The sequence below is a fragment of the Ascaphus truei genome, chromosome 6, assembly GCF_040206685.1.
Source record: "Ascaphus truei isolate aAscTru1 chromosome 6, aAscTru1.hap1, whole genome shotgun sequence".
NCBI classification, from domain to species: Eukaryota; Metazoa; Chordata; class Amphibia; order Anura; family Ascaphidae; genus Ascaphus; species Ascaphus truei.
This window is the reverse complement of record NC_134488.1, coordinates 73,533,735-73,550,440: the sequence shown is the minus strand read 5'-3', so window position 1 is coordinate 73,550,440 and position 16,706 is coordinate 73,533,735. Positions and strand designations below refer to the sequence as shown.

The window sequence follows — 16,706 nt, the reverse complement described above, 5'->3', positions numbered from 1 at the left end:
TTGTAACCCCCCTCCCTTTACCTGCTGTCGAGTGTTACAGGTGACATGGTGCAGCCCTTTTTTATGTGTATTGTGCCTTTTTATTTTAAGGGCTAAACTGCTGCCCTTTTGCTGTATATACGTAACATTTGCGCTTCTGGTTTCAGAGGCAGTCTGTGCTCAGGGAAAGACAGCGTTCAATAAAGGACTGTCTTGATTGGCATCTCCTGTACACGTGACTGATGACGTTAGCCAGCACGCAAACTACAAAATCTGATTGTCGCCTAAGAGCAATCACTCCTGGAAGAAGCCCGCAGTGGCAAAACTGCCGTCGGAGTGTGTCATGCGGGGATCCAGCTTTCTCTAATCTTTGTCTTCCTGCCCCAATGCGAGTGGCTTCCAGGCGGGACCGGACTGCAGTATGGATCTAGGAGCGGATAACTTATTGGTGATATGGACTCTTTATTTTGCCATTGACCTAGCCGCCCACCATCCTTTGTATACAGACCTGCTACCTCCTGTGTTACATTTTGGGACTTGATTCCAGTACACAGCTTGCACTTTAATCTGCAACCTGTCCCCTTATGTATCTGGCACATATTTGCTATGTAAAGGCTATTTAGGGCATCTATTGAGAAGATCACACATTCACTGCCCCTTTTACCATCTTTTATTTTGCATATCCTACTAGCTTTCATTGGTGCTATGTTATCCGTAATCACACATTGCTCTGATTGTTTTGGACTTTGTAAGCATTTGCCTTGCATGGATATCAGGCTTAGTATAGAAGCATTTAGGGTTAGTCTTGTTTGCTACTTATGCACACTCATCACAACAGTAGAGCTCTTTGATACCATGTGGTTTTGATTCTGTATATTCAGCTTACCAGCTTTTGATAATTTCTTACCTGAGTTTAGCTGTGTTCTATTCCACCAAGTGCCTTTATTTCTGTTCTGAGCTCTGTGCAGTTGCTATGTAGACCAGCCGGTCTTTACTCCCAGTGGGAATCTTTGTGATCCCACTGCTTGTACAGGGATTCTCCCTTTCATCTTGCTGTCTAGGTTACTCTAGCACTGATTTTTATCTAGCTGTTGTTATTTTTTTGTGCATATTTGTGTGATAGTGGTTTTTGTGTTATATTTTTTGTAGGATGTTCTTTGATCCTCATTTGGCCTTAATCTGTTTTTTTTTAATATCTTCTCTTTTGCTCTTTTTGTTACTTTGTCATTATTAATAAACCTTTTTGTACTTTTCTCATATTTGATCAGAGTGCTTGTTTTGGGACTTTTTCATCTGGGTTAATATATATATTAACAGTTGTATAAATTTGTATTCATGCAACCGTCTCTCTTTCGGTGTTCTAAGATTACCTTTGAGTACGGCCACCTTCAGGTAGTTCATTTTATGGCCAGAGTCAGAGAAATGTTCACCGACAGGACTGTCTCTTATTCCACGTGTGATGCTGTGGCGATGCAGATTAATTCTCTTGTTTAGCCCCTGTCCCGTCTCACCTATGTAGTAGCAGCCCCCTTAGCATTTCATGCACATGATGAGGCACACGACATTGCTGGAGGAACAGGTGAACCTTCCTCTGATTTTGTACTCCAGATTCCTGTGTATTTTTATTGTGCCCGCTTACGTAGCGTCTCTTTGTCATGGCAACGCGGCGTCGTAGCCATTTTCAAGGAAGATGCCGGGGGAAGACACTGAAGTTTGACAGAGAGATGCAGGAAAATGCCGGGAGACGCCGCACCACCCCGCTGCCGGTAACACTCAACAGCAAGCAAAATGCACTCGCCCCAGGCGAGGGGGCGAATGCATTTGTTGAGCCCATACATGCATTATGATGAAACGGGTTCACAAGATCAAAATATACATTGTGTGTAACATTTCAGGTCTGGAACACACAAGTTACATTCACATTGGGGTACACTGTGTGTGGTGGTCTCACATTTCCTCCTCATGATCCCCTGATGGAACCTACTCCAAGTGAGTTGAGGTGCTGCTCACAGCAGCTCCTTTGGTATAGTTTTTTCTGTCTGATCCTATTTACTGTATGTTATTTTGTAATCTTTTGAATCATCACGGACTGTTAGATTTAATCCCACATTGAATAAATACTGTCTTTCAGGGTTAAGTAATCCGGTGTACGTTTTGGGCTAGTCCTTTTTTTCTGTCATTTTTTAGCGTCCTGTTGGGATTTTGAATATGTTTTGTGGAAAGTCGGGGTGCCCCCTGCTCTTAGGGAGCCTTGATAAAACACGGTTGCACAAAATATGTCGCCTATGTTGCTTCCTTTTTTTTTTTTTTTAAACCTGAGGGTTTATTTTTGAAGTTACCCTCTCTCATTAAATTTTTGCTCCGGCGGTGCGTTGCAATTATTCTACTTCCCTTGCTATAAACCCTTCAATTAATTCTGGTGGTGGTAGTATGAGACTTTTGGGGATGCGCATGTTCAATTAAGTGTCTCGTTGGGAGGCCAGAGAAACTGGGCTCACATACACACACACACACACACACACACCTTTTGGTTTCTCATGGTGTTGTACACACTAATGCAAATGTGATCATTTATTTAAATGGAAAAGAAAAAAAACAAAGCCAACACATGAATGTCGAGTACTCACCTTGCCTCATTTTTTTGGTTATAGTGACCTGACACTTAATGCATTTCTTCATCCGCCTGGAGCATTCTGCAAAGGAGACAGAGAGGAAAGAGTCAATACAGGTATGGGATTTGAGATGCTTTAAACCTACAGTACATCAGGATGGCAGCCATATAACACAGGTAGGTACAAATACCCTTCAGTATTCCACTTATTTTACTGTGTTATACTGTATAAGCAAATTGGACCCTAATAAACAGTTCAAGAAATAAGTTCATTTTTATCATATATACTGCAAATACTTTTAAAAAATCAAATAAATAATTGTGACCCTAATTGGGTCCGGTTCTGCAGTTGGCCGACACAAAGCTGAACCAATTTTTTTTCCAGCTCCAGAGAATTCTATACTTTATTCTGTATCCTGTTTTTAGAACATTTAATTGTTATAACAGTTTCTGAGAGCTCTTATCAGCCACATAGGGGGTTAGTTATTAAAATCTTCCAGTTGCAAAACTGTGTCAAAATGAGAAGAAAAAAATTGTACCAGATTTATCAAAGCGAAACCCCCTATTTTTTAATGTAATTCCTTTGTGCATTGGTTTTACAGTGGGAGACTTTAATGAATGGATAAATGAATGACCTCAGGACTTCTTTGATATGACCACACAAGTGTCACCACCATGCCTCCCCTTCACTGCTCCTGTCCACTAAGCCAGCGTGCTCAGGGTTAATTTAATCAAGAAAGGACAGACACAGCTTGAAAAACCCGGGGACCGTCTCCCCCCCTGCACTTTTGCTGGGAGGGTCTGTTTGCGTTCAGCTGCTATCACTTCACCTCAGTACTTCTTTGATATGAGACCACAAGAGTCTCCCCAAAGGTGGCAGCCAAAGGGCGTCAGCCCAAGGGGAGCCAAGGGGCGTCAGCTGTTTGCTGCCGTTCGGTGATGTTAGGGATGCTCTGTTACAGTTTCCATAATAATTTCTTATCTCTAACTGTCCATGAAATGTCTGTAAACTGAATGTATAACCTCTGTTCATTTATTGTACACCCCTGTACCCTATGTTTCCACTTACCCTTCCTTTATAGATTGTAAGCTCCTTGGGGCAGGGCTCGCCTTACCTACTGTAATAATGCACGTTACTGTTTTTAATCGTCCTCCAACCCTATTGTATTGCGCTATCGAATATGTTGGCACGTTATAATAATAATCATTCTGGCTTTGCCTGTCTCATGTGAAACAAAATAATTGAATTTAATAACATTAATTCTCAAACGGACTGTAAAGTATTGCGATGCCCCCTTAAGTGGAGGCCTGTAATTACTTAAAAAATCAATGATGATGATCCCATAGTATCAGCCACATTTAATTTATGAGTGCCACTTTTTGATCTGAATCTCTCCCTTTTTCCCATGATAGCTTCAAAACTTGTGTCAGAGATCAAGGTCCTGCCCAGGGAAGGGCACAAGTACGAGTGGTCACTTACCTTCACATACTATGCTGTGCTGACACGGGAAGAAATTAATGAGAGCTGCAAGCTCGGAGCATACTAAACACTCTGCAGGACTGGCACCGCTGGGCAGGCTGAGGTTGGTCATAGTGTTGGGCGTCGTGTGCACCCTGCGGATGCTGCAGCTTATTGTGGAGGAGTCGGACTCAGCCTGCTGCTCCCTGACACAGAAAGGACTGTAGTGAGAATCACCGGCAAATCATAATGACAAAGACCAACCGTCTAAACAAATAGTACAGCAACCACAAATGATCCCACCAGAGGACAGAGGAGAGGTGAGACTAGTAATGCACAGCGCCACGTCTCGTCTTGGCTAAAGTACTTCCATGCGGTGTACAGCAGGTGACAATTTAATCTGTTTTTGGGAGGCAGGAAAGATTGTTTATGGTAATCAAGCAAGATGTGATTAGAGTTTAGTGGATAGTGACCTTGGGTCTCATTTTTCACAGCACCTAGAATGGGAAAAAGTCGGCCATGAACTGTCCAAGAAATGCTATTTCCGGCCCCAATAGCAGGAGGGCCCTGCTTTGAGTATCTATCTTTCCATCACGTACCCGATGTGGATAGATGGTAAATGCAATGCTTTGATACCTGAATTTCTGGGAAAAGTTTTTGAAAAGCTGAGATATCCTCCCATCTGTGATCAGGTCCAGTGGGGCCTTCCCACGGTGATTAGCATAGTTGATATCAGCACCTGACTGTACCAAGAAGCAGGCAATCGCTGTCCCGATATTTAGTTCTATGGTCCCCAGCAACCCAGACGCCTGCAGCTATGACAAGAAATGCGGACGTAATATGAAACCCCTTTGCCTAAACCCAGAAATGGAATGCAAAACTCTTATAAATTAGATAAAATAATCTTATTTTTAATCTCATCCGGCAGTGGCCAAATGATCATGAAATAATCAGATCATCTAGTGCAGTGGGGCTCAACTCCAGTCTTCAAGTCCCCCAACAGGTCAGGTTTTCACGATATCCCAGTTTAAGCACAGATGGATCAGATGCTCAGTCGAAGACCTATGCTGAAGCAGGGACTGTGAGCAACCTGCACTGAAGCAGAGATATACTTAACACCTGACCTGTTTGGGTGGGTGGGGGTGGGGGGGGGGGGGTGTTGGACTGGAGTTGAGCACCCCTGATCTAGTGTAACATTCACTCATAGGGTCCATGGCCATGCGACCAAGAAATAGTAAATACCACCACATTTCAGTAATTTGTTGCATACTTTATAATGGCTAAAATTAACTTCACCGGTGTAACCAGCAGCTGACGAGATAAGCAAATGTCCTGATATTTATTAAAAATAATTTTTCCAATATAAAAAACAATGCTAGAAAAATATAATAATAACCAGGCTCCTCCTAGAACGTCCCCGATACCAACATGTGCGTAGTGGTTTTAGTGAAACTTTTCGGATGCGCGGTTCTTGCTGGCATTAGAAGATTATCTTTCATTACCTTAGTGAGGAGAGATGAGCCATCGCCTTCTGGCTCGATGGATGCGAGATGCTGGTGAACCAAGACTATGTGCATGGGGGTGTCCCCATCCTCGTCCTCTGCGTTCACGTCAGCGCCTTCCTTCACCAGGACCTGCACCAGGTTGATGTGGCCCTGAATCACTGCCAAGTGCAGAGGAGACTGGTTTCGGTTGTTCCTGAGATTGATGTCACAGCGTCCCTGAGCCAAACAAGCATAATGATAGCCTTTAAAGGCCAGCAGAATGAGGGGAGGTGCAGCAAAGGACTGGCTACAGGTTAATGGAGCAATCCAAGCCAACAAATATTTGTATTTATTATTTTTTTTTAAATATAGCTTCCGCGTCACATGGGCCAATAAGGAAGCTGCATCGATGACATCACGGTTTCCTATTGGCCCACAGGATGGGAAATCTCTGAAGAGCAGACGTATTGGGGACCCTGGTAGCTGAGGAGAGCACCGAATTTGCAAGTAAGTATCTTCGGAAGCGGGGCGTCCCTGGAACTGAAATTAACGGGGTTCAGCTGCGGAGACCCCCTGCTTCAAATAAATAAATATAAATAAATAAATCCGCCATATGGTATCTGATCCTCCCCTGCCCTTGCTCACGGTTCTATATTGTACAAATCCAGCCTTTAAATTACAATGGGGATGCAATTTCTCTCCATGCTTTTTTTTTTTTTTTTTACTAGTGGCCGAATCAGGGAGAGCCATTAATTTAAATGCACTGAAGCCTATTTCACCTCTTTGATTAAGATGTCTACCACTTCCTGATGATTGTTTAGCGTTGCCAGGTGCAGGGCACAGAAACCATCTTCTTTTTTGGAGTCCACCAGTTGTCGAGCCCTTTCCAGGATCTTTCTTACAGCCCTGGAGAGCAGAAGGACATCTTACCCAGTGGTTATATTATGTTACTACAGCGTTGGCCACTGGGTGCCAGCTTTTGTGAAAATCGCTTTTGGCTCACTGGGTGAAGGGGAACATGCATTAGACCAGGGGTGGGGATATTACGACCCGTGCGCACTTTGGGGTGCGGTGCCTGCAGCAGGGAGGACAAAGGAGGAAGTGGGCAGTGGGAGCAGAGAAAGTGTGCGACGGAGGAAGATGGCGGGAGCAGATGGCGGGGGGTGGAGTCCACCCCAGTGGCCCGACCCAGAAGTAATAACTACTGGTGTTGGCCGCCAGGGAAGACGGTCACTGCTCCGCTCCACAGCCAGGTAAGGGGGAGGGGAGGAGTGAAATGCAGAAGACGAGAGAGATGCGGAAGAGAGAGACAGATAGATGCAGAAGAGGAGAGAGAGGGAGAGAGACAAGAAAGTGAGAGACAAGCAAGGTGGGGGGGAGAAGCTGGAGAGTAAAGGAGAATGTAGGGGAGAAGCTGGAGAGGAGGGGAGCTTCGGTAAGCTTCAGGGGCCACGGACGTAATGTAGATTCTATATTAACTAGGTGGCCCATGAAGCTTATCAAAGGTTGTCAAGCGGCCCTCCAGCCAAAATAATTGCCCACTCCTGCATTAGACTTATCATGTTATCTGTTAGAGTCCCCTGTGAGCTAAATGAGGGTTCTACACGGGGAACAATGTGTGCAGTCTGACAGGGACCCATATTTACTACATATTTATATCGGGCAGTGTACAGTTTTAGCATTAACAGACGTAAACATAATGATGAAATAATGTTCACATAGAGGTACTGTAGGACATAAGTTATCTAGTATTCCCCATAGTGGGAAAGTGACCCTTGCAGCATCACATATTGTAGTTGAAATAAAGTAATGGCTCCCATCTATGTGACACCTCACTTCACCCTTCACCAATAAGGTTCCTTATTTAACATGCTGTGAAACTGCTTCTTAGTGCTGCGAAAGAAACCAGATCCACTCAAATGCATCTAAAATCTTCACCTACATGGGGAAGATATCTTCAAAACATGTTACATAAGAGAGAACAAGTCAAGGCTGAATTCAGGTGACCACCAGGCTTAATTCCCATTTCATTAGTGGAGAATAGAAAATTATTGTCTGGTTAAGTTATCATTTAATTAATACTTTTTTTTAGAAATATTTTGATCTTATGCACAAAAGTAGATTCCATTTTGTTACAGAAATACACAGATTAGCTACTGTGCTTTCCATGCTCACTTAAAACACTGGATTCAAGTAATTTATAGTCATATATTATTTAGTTTAATTGCAATCCACATGCGCTTTTCTCCTCATAATATTGGTTTCCTTAGCATTTAATTTCAATTCTCATTGCCAAAAACAGAAAATGATGCTAAGAAAATGAATAATTTAGCAACATTTAAATTGTATTAAATATCTATATAGGCAAAGTAGGACACCCTGCTACAAACAGCTTTGTCTTGCTATTAAAAGAGAGCAGACAACCAACAATAAAACAAATGAATACAACTAAATCACATGGAAAAATATTGAAAAAATAATATGTATATATCTTGGTGAGATACAGAAATGCATTTAGTCATTAAGGGCAGCTGCCGGCACAGCTCGTGCCTGGGCTTCTAAGACATGCAGTGGAAAATCTGATGAAAGAAAGCTGGATTTCACAATGAGGCTTTTTGTTTGTCTGTGAGATGGGAGACGTTGGGCTAGTGGCCCAAGTCTCTGTGCTGTCTCCATCATATCACTGCCGCTGTGAGTCAGTGTCATGCAGTAGGAAATGTTTCTACATCAGGACAGACTCCAGAAGAAGGGGTTTTAATGACATTCTCTGCAGGGATCATCACAGAGAATCAAGTGACTGATTCTCACAGCGGCTGGCGTCCTTGTGCAGAAGGTCTTGCCTCTAGTTTATTAAGCACACTGGGGCAGCAAGGTGGCCCTTTACAGCACATCTGTATCACTTCTCAAAACGGTTTGTAAACAGATTAGCATTTGTAAATAAACTGCACTGTTTACTAATTCAAATCAATTTGATGCAATAATACTATGTTCCCTGGACCTCTGGCAACTTTTTGGGGTTATGAACTTTAATGTGGAACCATATCTAGAAAGAGAGGATCCAAATTCAAACAGCTGTAAATGTATAATCGATATACCGGGATGTTGTGTAAGAAAATGTTGACCAGGGATTGAAGAGGCACAAAGATTGTATTTAGGATTAGGATGATAATCTTACAAATCCCTTCCTGTGGAAGTTTGCGTAATGATAACCCACCCAAGGGAAAGTGCACACCTGCCAACCAACTCCAGATCAAGGGTAACACTTATAAAGTGCCGTTACGGGATATCGCACCTGTTCCGACGTCATCTTTCGTTGATTTAATGAGCGTTAACGCTAGAACAGGTGCGATAAAGCGTACTGCCACTTGATATGTGCCTCCGAGTGTGATAATACAGTAACCCCATCCAGGTGATGTATTCTTTTTGGTTTGTTAGCAACATTGGAGTAAGATCTAAAGAAATATTAAACCAGGTTATTATCAGACTGTTGACCTGATATAAGTTATCAGGTGTGAACGTTTCCGAGAAGGAGGTGGGGAGGAAGGCATAGTTTTGAAAAGCAGGTAAGAGAAAAGGCAGTAAAAGTGGGTATAGTATAAACTACATGTGAAGTGGGTTCATAATCATAGGTAGTAACCTACTCATTAATGTAAATATATACAAATTACAATAGTATGCCACAGCCACTCACTGACCCCTTCTGTTCCTCTGTGGTGTTTGTAGACCAACCCAGCATTCGCATAAAGTGGTGAGAATGTGACTATAAGGACATGATCGTCAAACAAGTATATTACTAGGTCTAACCTTGTTGCGGCCTTGTCATGGAATCTGCTTCCAGGCAGAACTTGGTCATCAGCACTTAAATAATCAATCCTAATTGTTCATGGGATAAACATCACTTCCTACATACAATCAGGCATTTACTTTGTGTAAATAATCAGGCAGCTGTCTCCTGGACTTTACCGAGAAATTGGCCATTATCCACATTTTAATTTTGCAGGAATAAAAGTGACCATTGTCTTTTTGTCTAAGAATCTTTATGTAGCTGGTTTGTTATTCAAATAAAGAGTAAAGCTGCCACAGGTGATCAGAATTTAAATAAATTTAAAAAAAAAGGAATTAAAACAAAGAACTTGTTTCTCTTTTCAAGACAAGTTCAGATTAATCCCACCATTACTAGGGTTTTCTGGTTGTTAAGATTCTCTTGACCGTTGTTCCTGGTGAGATTCAATACTCGAGTGTAACAAGTATACAATGTTATTGAAATTGTGTCATGAATGACAAGACTGAAAGTTTAGTTCATTCATAACAGAAGTTGCGTTTCAATTTGAGTCGGTCATTCAAACATCACAAATCCATTTCATTGACTAAAGTGCCAGTCCAAAGACTAAACCAAGATTTCATTTCATCCAATAAAGTCAGACTTTACATTTAAACATAAAATCAGAGAGAGAAATAGAAAGAAGTGCCAACACAATGCTTTAAACCCAATAGTAAACCTATAACAATGCAATACTACTGAGATATGAAGACCAGTCTGCCTGCTAAGGGAGCAGGAAATCCCTAATAAGGGAATGCCAGCCTGGGGGACTGTAAATTCTTCCCACAAAACCCAAAGTACTTAAAATGGAAGTCTTCCTTGGCGCCAAATAACTAACTATGACACTAGGATGATTAGGACAATCCTTGGATGTAAATAACCTTTGTGTCATTGCTAGAGAAAACTAGAAGTATGAATGCTTCTCTGATGCAACTGAAAAATGAACACAAAAACAAGCGAACAAAGCTCGGTAACGTTCAAACCATTTGTGGCTCCAAAAATTCCCGATGGAAACGTACTCACACACAAAATTGAATGAAGTATTGTCTAGGGAGCAATATATGGACGGGTGCTAGGTGATATCAGCAGCTATGATGCATCGATGATAAATCCACAATGGCCCAAAGATTAACCAAAAACGATATGCAATAGTGGAAGTTACAAAACACAATTTAATAATGCAATTCCAGCCAAAAAGTACACTTATAATGTGGCTGATGATTGCGTGCCTTTATAAAATGCCATCCGTAGCATGCGCTTTTGTCGGCGTCTCCTGCCGGAGTGACCGTGCTGCCTCCCGCCTCGATGGTTCTGCACTTGTTGTGTCTCTCACAGATGACATCACGCATAGGTCTAAACTCCAACCACCGTCTATGCGCTGCTACGTAGGTTACCGCACTATGTTCGCTTGTTTGTGTGTTTATTTCTCAGTTGCATCAGAGAAGCACCAATACTTCTAGTTTGCTCTATCAACGACGCATAGGTTATTTACATCCAATGATTGTCCGCATCGTCCTAGCATCCTAGTTATTTGGCACCGAGGACTTCCATTTTGTCAAGTATTTTGTTTTTTGTGTTCTGGGAGAAGAACTTGCCCCCCCCCCCCAGGCTGCCGTACCCTTATTAGTGATTTCCTGCGCCATTAGCAGGTCGTCTGGTCTCACAGTTACCAAGGAGGACTTCCAGTTTATAAAATCAAAGAGAAACCAATTGCAGCAGGGTGCTTTCAGGGAGGAAGGAAGCTCAGGGAGGAAAAAAACTCCTACAGTACATTACAGCTAAAATAAGCTTCAGCGCTTGAGGAACCAGAGTGCATAGCTTGTTGCTCCTCCAGAGCAGTGCCAAGGAATGGAGTAAGAGCGCATGGGTATTCTGATGCTGATATTTTAACCCTTTCACTTCCGTTGGTGGTCCCTCTGGCAGCGAAATGACTAGTTTCCAGAAACTATGACCATAAAACTCGATTAAATCACTTTACTGCCGACTTGCAAACCACTATAAAAATTTAGCCAAAGGCTGGAAACGGTTTAATCTTATCCTCAATGCTAAGCTTGTGGTGAATTTAAGGTTACCATATATAGCTGTTTGTTCTATGCGGCTGAAAAATAACATGTTGTGGAAACAGGGATGTTATTTCGACTTTTTATGACCAGATGTGGCTGGCATATTACTCAAAACCTTCAAAGCATTTTAAAGTTTTTTTTCCCCCCTTGAGAACAAAGTATTTTGCCAGCAGATCCTGAAAAAAAACCTACAAGGTTATTGTTTCAAGACAAAGGAAAGTTTGCCTCAACACAGGGGTGCTCAACTCCAGTCCTCAAGCCCCCCGCAACAGGTCAGGGTTTCAGGATATCCCAGCTTCAGCACAGGTGGCTCAGCGGCTCAGTCTTTGAGGACTGAAGTTGAGCGCCCTGCCTTAACACATTGCCTAGTTTTTAGCACGCCGTTGTCTCAGATGTAAGAAAGGAGTTAATCTATTTTCTTACATGTAGTGCGCATTGTTAAAATTAGATGTCACACCTGGTAGATCTTTGTGTTGCAGAAAATAAATAAAAATAATGTGTAGAGAATTTGATACACCCCATTATAAACTGTGCACTGGGTAACTCATCCTGTTCACACATTCCCTAAATCACAAGGTGGTACACTCAGTGGATCAACGTTAGCGCTCGATAGATTATATTTTAGTGATGGATATGGAGAACAAGATGAGGCTTTTCTGGCAACTTAATTCCCGTTGGGCACCACAGAATATTTTGCTACAGAAACATCAGATTAGATAAACCCCTGAACAATTTTAGCAATACCCTACATCAACAGTGTGTACAGTAAACAGCTAAAGCCATGTATACCAAGCTAAAATATAAAAAATTTAACAGTCCTTTTATGTGAGTGGGGCACGAGGTGTCTTACCCTCCTGTAATGTGTCTTATGGCTTAGTAAATATTACCCCATGTACAGAAGAATGATTCATTTGATAATGGATTAATGGAGAAAAAAAAGCAAGTTGTGCTGACAAGCAGATGGATAGAGGAGTTAGAACAAAGAGTGTTTACTTACAAGCTGTTCCCTTTCAGAGCCGAGTGATGCAGAAGGTTGAACCCTTGGCGATTCTGTACAGTGAAATCTATGTTGGGTACTTCAGTAAGGATCTCGATTATGCTTCTGAAGTCTGCTGTTATAGCATAGTGCAGTGGTGTGTCCCCAATCAGGTCCTAGAAGCAGAGAAACCTGGTTACCATTTCCCCTTTATGTCTTATTAGCAGTGTTCGACAAATCCATTAAAATACAGGCCCGTGGCAACTGGATTTGACCCCGTGGCGACCTCCTCATGGCCGACACCAAGCAGGGCGGGATTGGGAGAGGGACTAGGTGGCGAGTAGATTTTTTGGTTCGGCGAGTAGATTTTTGGGTGATTTGTCAACCACTGCTTATTAGTATAATGCAAACACTATATCAAGGTGGGCATTAAAGCTATAATAAAACCATTTACTCATGTGACATGCAGTACATATGATATAAAGCTGAACAACAACTTCTAACCTTGCAAGTCTACGAATATGTAAACGAAGAACATTACAGAACTCCACCAAGGGTTATGGTCCATCAGGCAGACAACAGGGAGAAACTAACAAACAACTGCATTAAATTATGAAATAACTAATGACCTTGCGGTTGGCATCAAGAGCAAAGTCTCCATCTTTGTTGATGATACTAAATTGTGTACGGTCGTAGAATCAGGGCAGGATGTAATTTTTCTCCAGAAGGACTTGGAGAGACTGGAAAATCGGGCAGGTAAATGGCAGATGAGGTTTAATACAGATAAATATAAGGTTATGCATTTGGGAAGCAAGAATAAACAGGCGACTTACACATTAAATAGGGATACATTGGGGGGAATCCTTGATGGAGAAGGATTTAGGAGTGCTTGTAGACAACAGGCTTAGCAATAGTGCACGAAGTCATGCAGTAGCTGCAAGGGCAAACAAGATCTTATCTTGCATTAAACGGGACGTAAACATAATTATGCCCCTTTACAAAGCATTAGTAAGACCACACCTTGAATATGGAGTGCAATTTTGGGTGCCACTCCTTAGAAAAGACATTATGGAACTAGAGAGAGTGCAGAGAAGAGCCACCAAATGAATAAAGGGGATGGACAATCTAACTTATGAGGAGAGGCTAATTAGATTTATTTACATTAGAAAAGAGGGGTCTAAGAGGGGATATGATGATAACTATATATAAATATATTCGGGGACAGTATAAGGAGCTTTCAAATGAACTATTCATCCCAAGGGCAGTACAAAGGACTCGGGGGCATCCCTTTAGGTTGGAGGAAAGGAGATTTCACCAGGAACAAAGGAAAGGGTTCTTTACAGTAAGGGCAGTTAAAATGTGGAATCCATTACCCATGGAGACTGTGATGGCAGATACAATAGATTTGTTCAAAAAAAGGTTGGACATATTTTTAGAAAGGAAAGGTATACAGGGATATACCAAATATGTAAACATGGAATGGATGTTGATCCAGGGATTAATCCGATTGCCAATTCTTGGAGTCAGGGAGGAATTTATTTTTCCCCTTATGAAATATCATTGGATGATATGACACTGGGGATTTTTGTTTACCTTCCTCTGGATCAATATGCAAGTATAGATATAGGATAAAGTATCTGTTATCTAAATTTAGCATAGGTTGAACTTGATGGACGCATGTCTTTTTTCAACCTCATCTACTATGCAACTATGTAAAAAATAAAAAAAGTCAAAACATATCTCAAGTCTAATAAATGGTGTCACAACCTATAAAGAAACCAGTTTTATTTCTAGCACCAAAACCACTGGTAAGCCAACCAGACATCTTTTTAAACAAGTAGATATAGGGTATGACATCTTTTGAAGTGTCTCACCTGGATATTGATGGCACAATTTGGACTGGAGAGGGCTTCTGTGACCACCTCTGTGAATCCCTTGTTGACTGCAATGTAAAGAGCTGTACACTTGGCATTGTTCAGCAGCTCTGCATTGACTCCTCTAGCTATCAACACGCCGACCACTGCCGCCTGGTTTCTGGAGAAATGGATGAAGAGAAATGTTAAACTGAACAAGCTCATGTCATACACAATGGGAATGTTCACACTTTAAATGGGTAGTCTCGCCTAGGATGAAAGTAAACTATGGACAGAGGCATGTTTAATCCTGAGTGTCAAAGGGGTCGTGGTTCCAGAGTGCCACGGCACAGTGCAGTCACCCGACTATGGTGGCCATTTGGACGGAAACGGAAGAGGAGGGATTATCCTCACTGGTTAGATCGCGTCCTGTGCTCCATAAAAACGCAGGACACGAACTAACATGGAAAATAGAAGCCCTCTAAGCATGACATAGTCACAACGTCATGGGGCCCCCATAGTACCAGGGCCACGATGTAGTGACTACATCCTGGGGCACTGAAACGGTTAATAGGTTAGTAAGGTTAATAGGTTAAATGTAGCCAAAACAATGAATTTATTTTTTATTGTACATGTATAATTCTTTTTTAATCATTTTTAAACTTAACATTTTTATAAAAAATAGAAGTTTTGTATAGTTTTAACAATCTTTATCTTGCATGCAAAGTAGTTACGATACCATCATTAGTCAAACAGATAAACATAAGTAGCTGATATGCTTGAATCCAGTGCTGTTGAAAAATAGAGAGTTAGACACTTACTTTAAGGGTGATATAATCTTCCTAAAGAACTCCGTTAATCTTCGAGTCTTTGACTCGTGTGTCAAAAACTTTTTGACGCACTACATTGTACTGCCCCTTTAATTACTACGATTTAGAAGTGGACAATTATCCAGATATTTGAAGAATAGGAAAACATGTAATTCTTTAATCAAAGTTAATAATTATTCAAGCAGCCCTCCACACTTTCCCCAGATACTCTCAAAATGGGTCATCAAATGTGTTGGAGATTATTTTCGTATATAAAGATATGCTTGTTTACAGCACAATTTTTCTTTGAAATCCTGCACCCATGAGTAGCTCTTACCCATAAGCAGCGTAATGCAAAGCAGAGTCCCCCTCATCATCCTTCAGGTCAATGTTTGCATTGGCTTGAAGCAAGACCTTCACCACCTCTGTGTATCCCAAGTGCGAGGCCACCTGCAAAGCCGTCCTGCCCTGATTCCTTATATCCACCTAACATGGAAAAAAAGAGGCAATCATGAAAACACATACACAGGTCTTGTGTGGTTGGATTTCTAAACTGAGAAAGCAGCCATTGAGTCACGCATGGGGCTCCGAATAACCCCTGGGCCGTGTCATATTTTGTTCTCACGCCCTGCAATTCTACACATGTGCATGCAACCATCACAGAGTTCTGCAGAACATCAGCTGGACTGAGCTGTGGCCAACGGTGACGTAGCCATATTTCGCCCTCACATTTTGATACAGATCACAGTCAAGTACTTCAGGGTTGAACTTGATGGCTAAACCTTTATTTTCACAAGGCTGAGCGTGTGACGATAAACAGCTCTGGTTCTGGTCAGCGTAATTTCATAAGAAGGAATCCTGTTGGATGCCAGCCAGAATAAGCTAACGAAGCAATGGACTATGGAGTACACAGAATATGTTATAGGATGGAAGAGGAAAATCTGTAGGACATGCACTCTACAGCTTCATCTAGGTTACCCTCAGCATCTTTCAGACAGCAGAGAAGCGTACCTATCCGAATATACTTTGGGAAATTCTCTAGGCCAGGGGTTGCCAACTCCAATCTTCAAGGGCTACCAACATGTCAGGTTCTCAGGATGTCCCTGCTTCAGCACAGGTGCATTCGAAGACTGAGCCACCTGTGCTGAATCAGGCATATCCTGAAAACCTGACCTGTTGGTAGCCCTTGAGGACTGGGAGTTGGCCACCCGTGATCTAGGCAATGCGGGAAGAGCATACATGGTAGAAGGGTGACGGCATGTACCTTGTCAGGATATTTCTGCAGCATCTCCTTCACCCTGGCTACATTCCCTTGGGCTGCTTCAATAACCAAGGAACTGGGATTTTCACAATCTGTCTTCTGCGCAAGAAGCTTTTCTAAGATGGAAAGCAGAGTACCTGCCAATGGGAAACACAGACACAAACGTATTATCACTGTCCTGATTCGGAACCTCCGCTAACCTTGCTATCTATACAATAGGCAGAGATTAATCCATCTTTGGCAATACATTAGAAGGAGGACTGTTCACACGCGCTACGGTTTTCTGTGAAAAGGGGGCTTTAACCCCTAATATACCAATGTGTTGCAGACCCTCTAGCAGTGGAGGGGTAAAATGATATTACTGAAATACCACTAAAAGACTTCATTTAAA

General features: G+C 42.0%; 1 protein-coding gene across 6 annotated transcripts in view; it reads right to left on the bottom strand.

The window, feature by feature from the left end:
- The window catches only part of MIB2 (MIB E3 ubiquitin protein ligase 2), a 98,752-nt gene that overhangs the window by 2,029 nt on the left and 80,017 nt on the right, over window positions 1-16,706 (bottom strand). For all 6 annotated transcript variants that reach the window (XM_075604815.1, XM_075604810.1, XM_075604813.1 and 3 more), the window contains 9 exons: window positions 16,319-16,452; window positions 15,392-15,540; window positions 14,267-14,426; window positions 12,414-12,568; window positions 6,313-6,439; window positions 5,552-5,770; window positions 4,686-4,864; window positions 4,071-4,255; window positions 2,607-2,672 (listed from right to left, as the gene is read on the bottom strand). In XM_075604815.1, coding sequence (XP_075460930.1) covers window positions 2,607-2,672; window positions 4,071-4,255; window positions 4,686-4,864; window positions 5,552-5,770; window positions 6,313-6,439; window positions 12,414-12,568; window positions 14,267-14,426; window positions 15,392-15,540; window positions 16,319-16,452 — 1,374 coding nt within the window. The remainder of the gene's footprint in view (window positions 1-2,606; window positions 2,673-4,070; window positions 4,256-4,685; window positions 4,865-5,551; window positions 5,771-6,312; window positions 6,440-12,413; window positions 12,569-14,266; window positions 14,427-15,391; window positions 15,541-16,318; window positions 16,453-16,706) is intronic.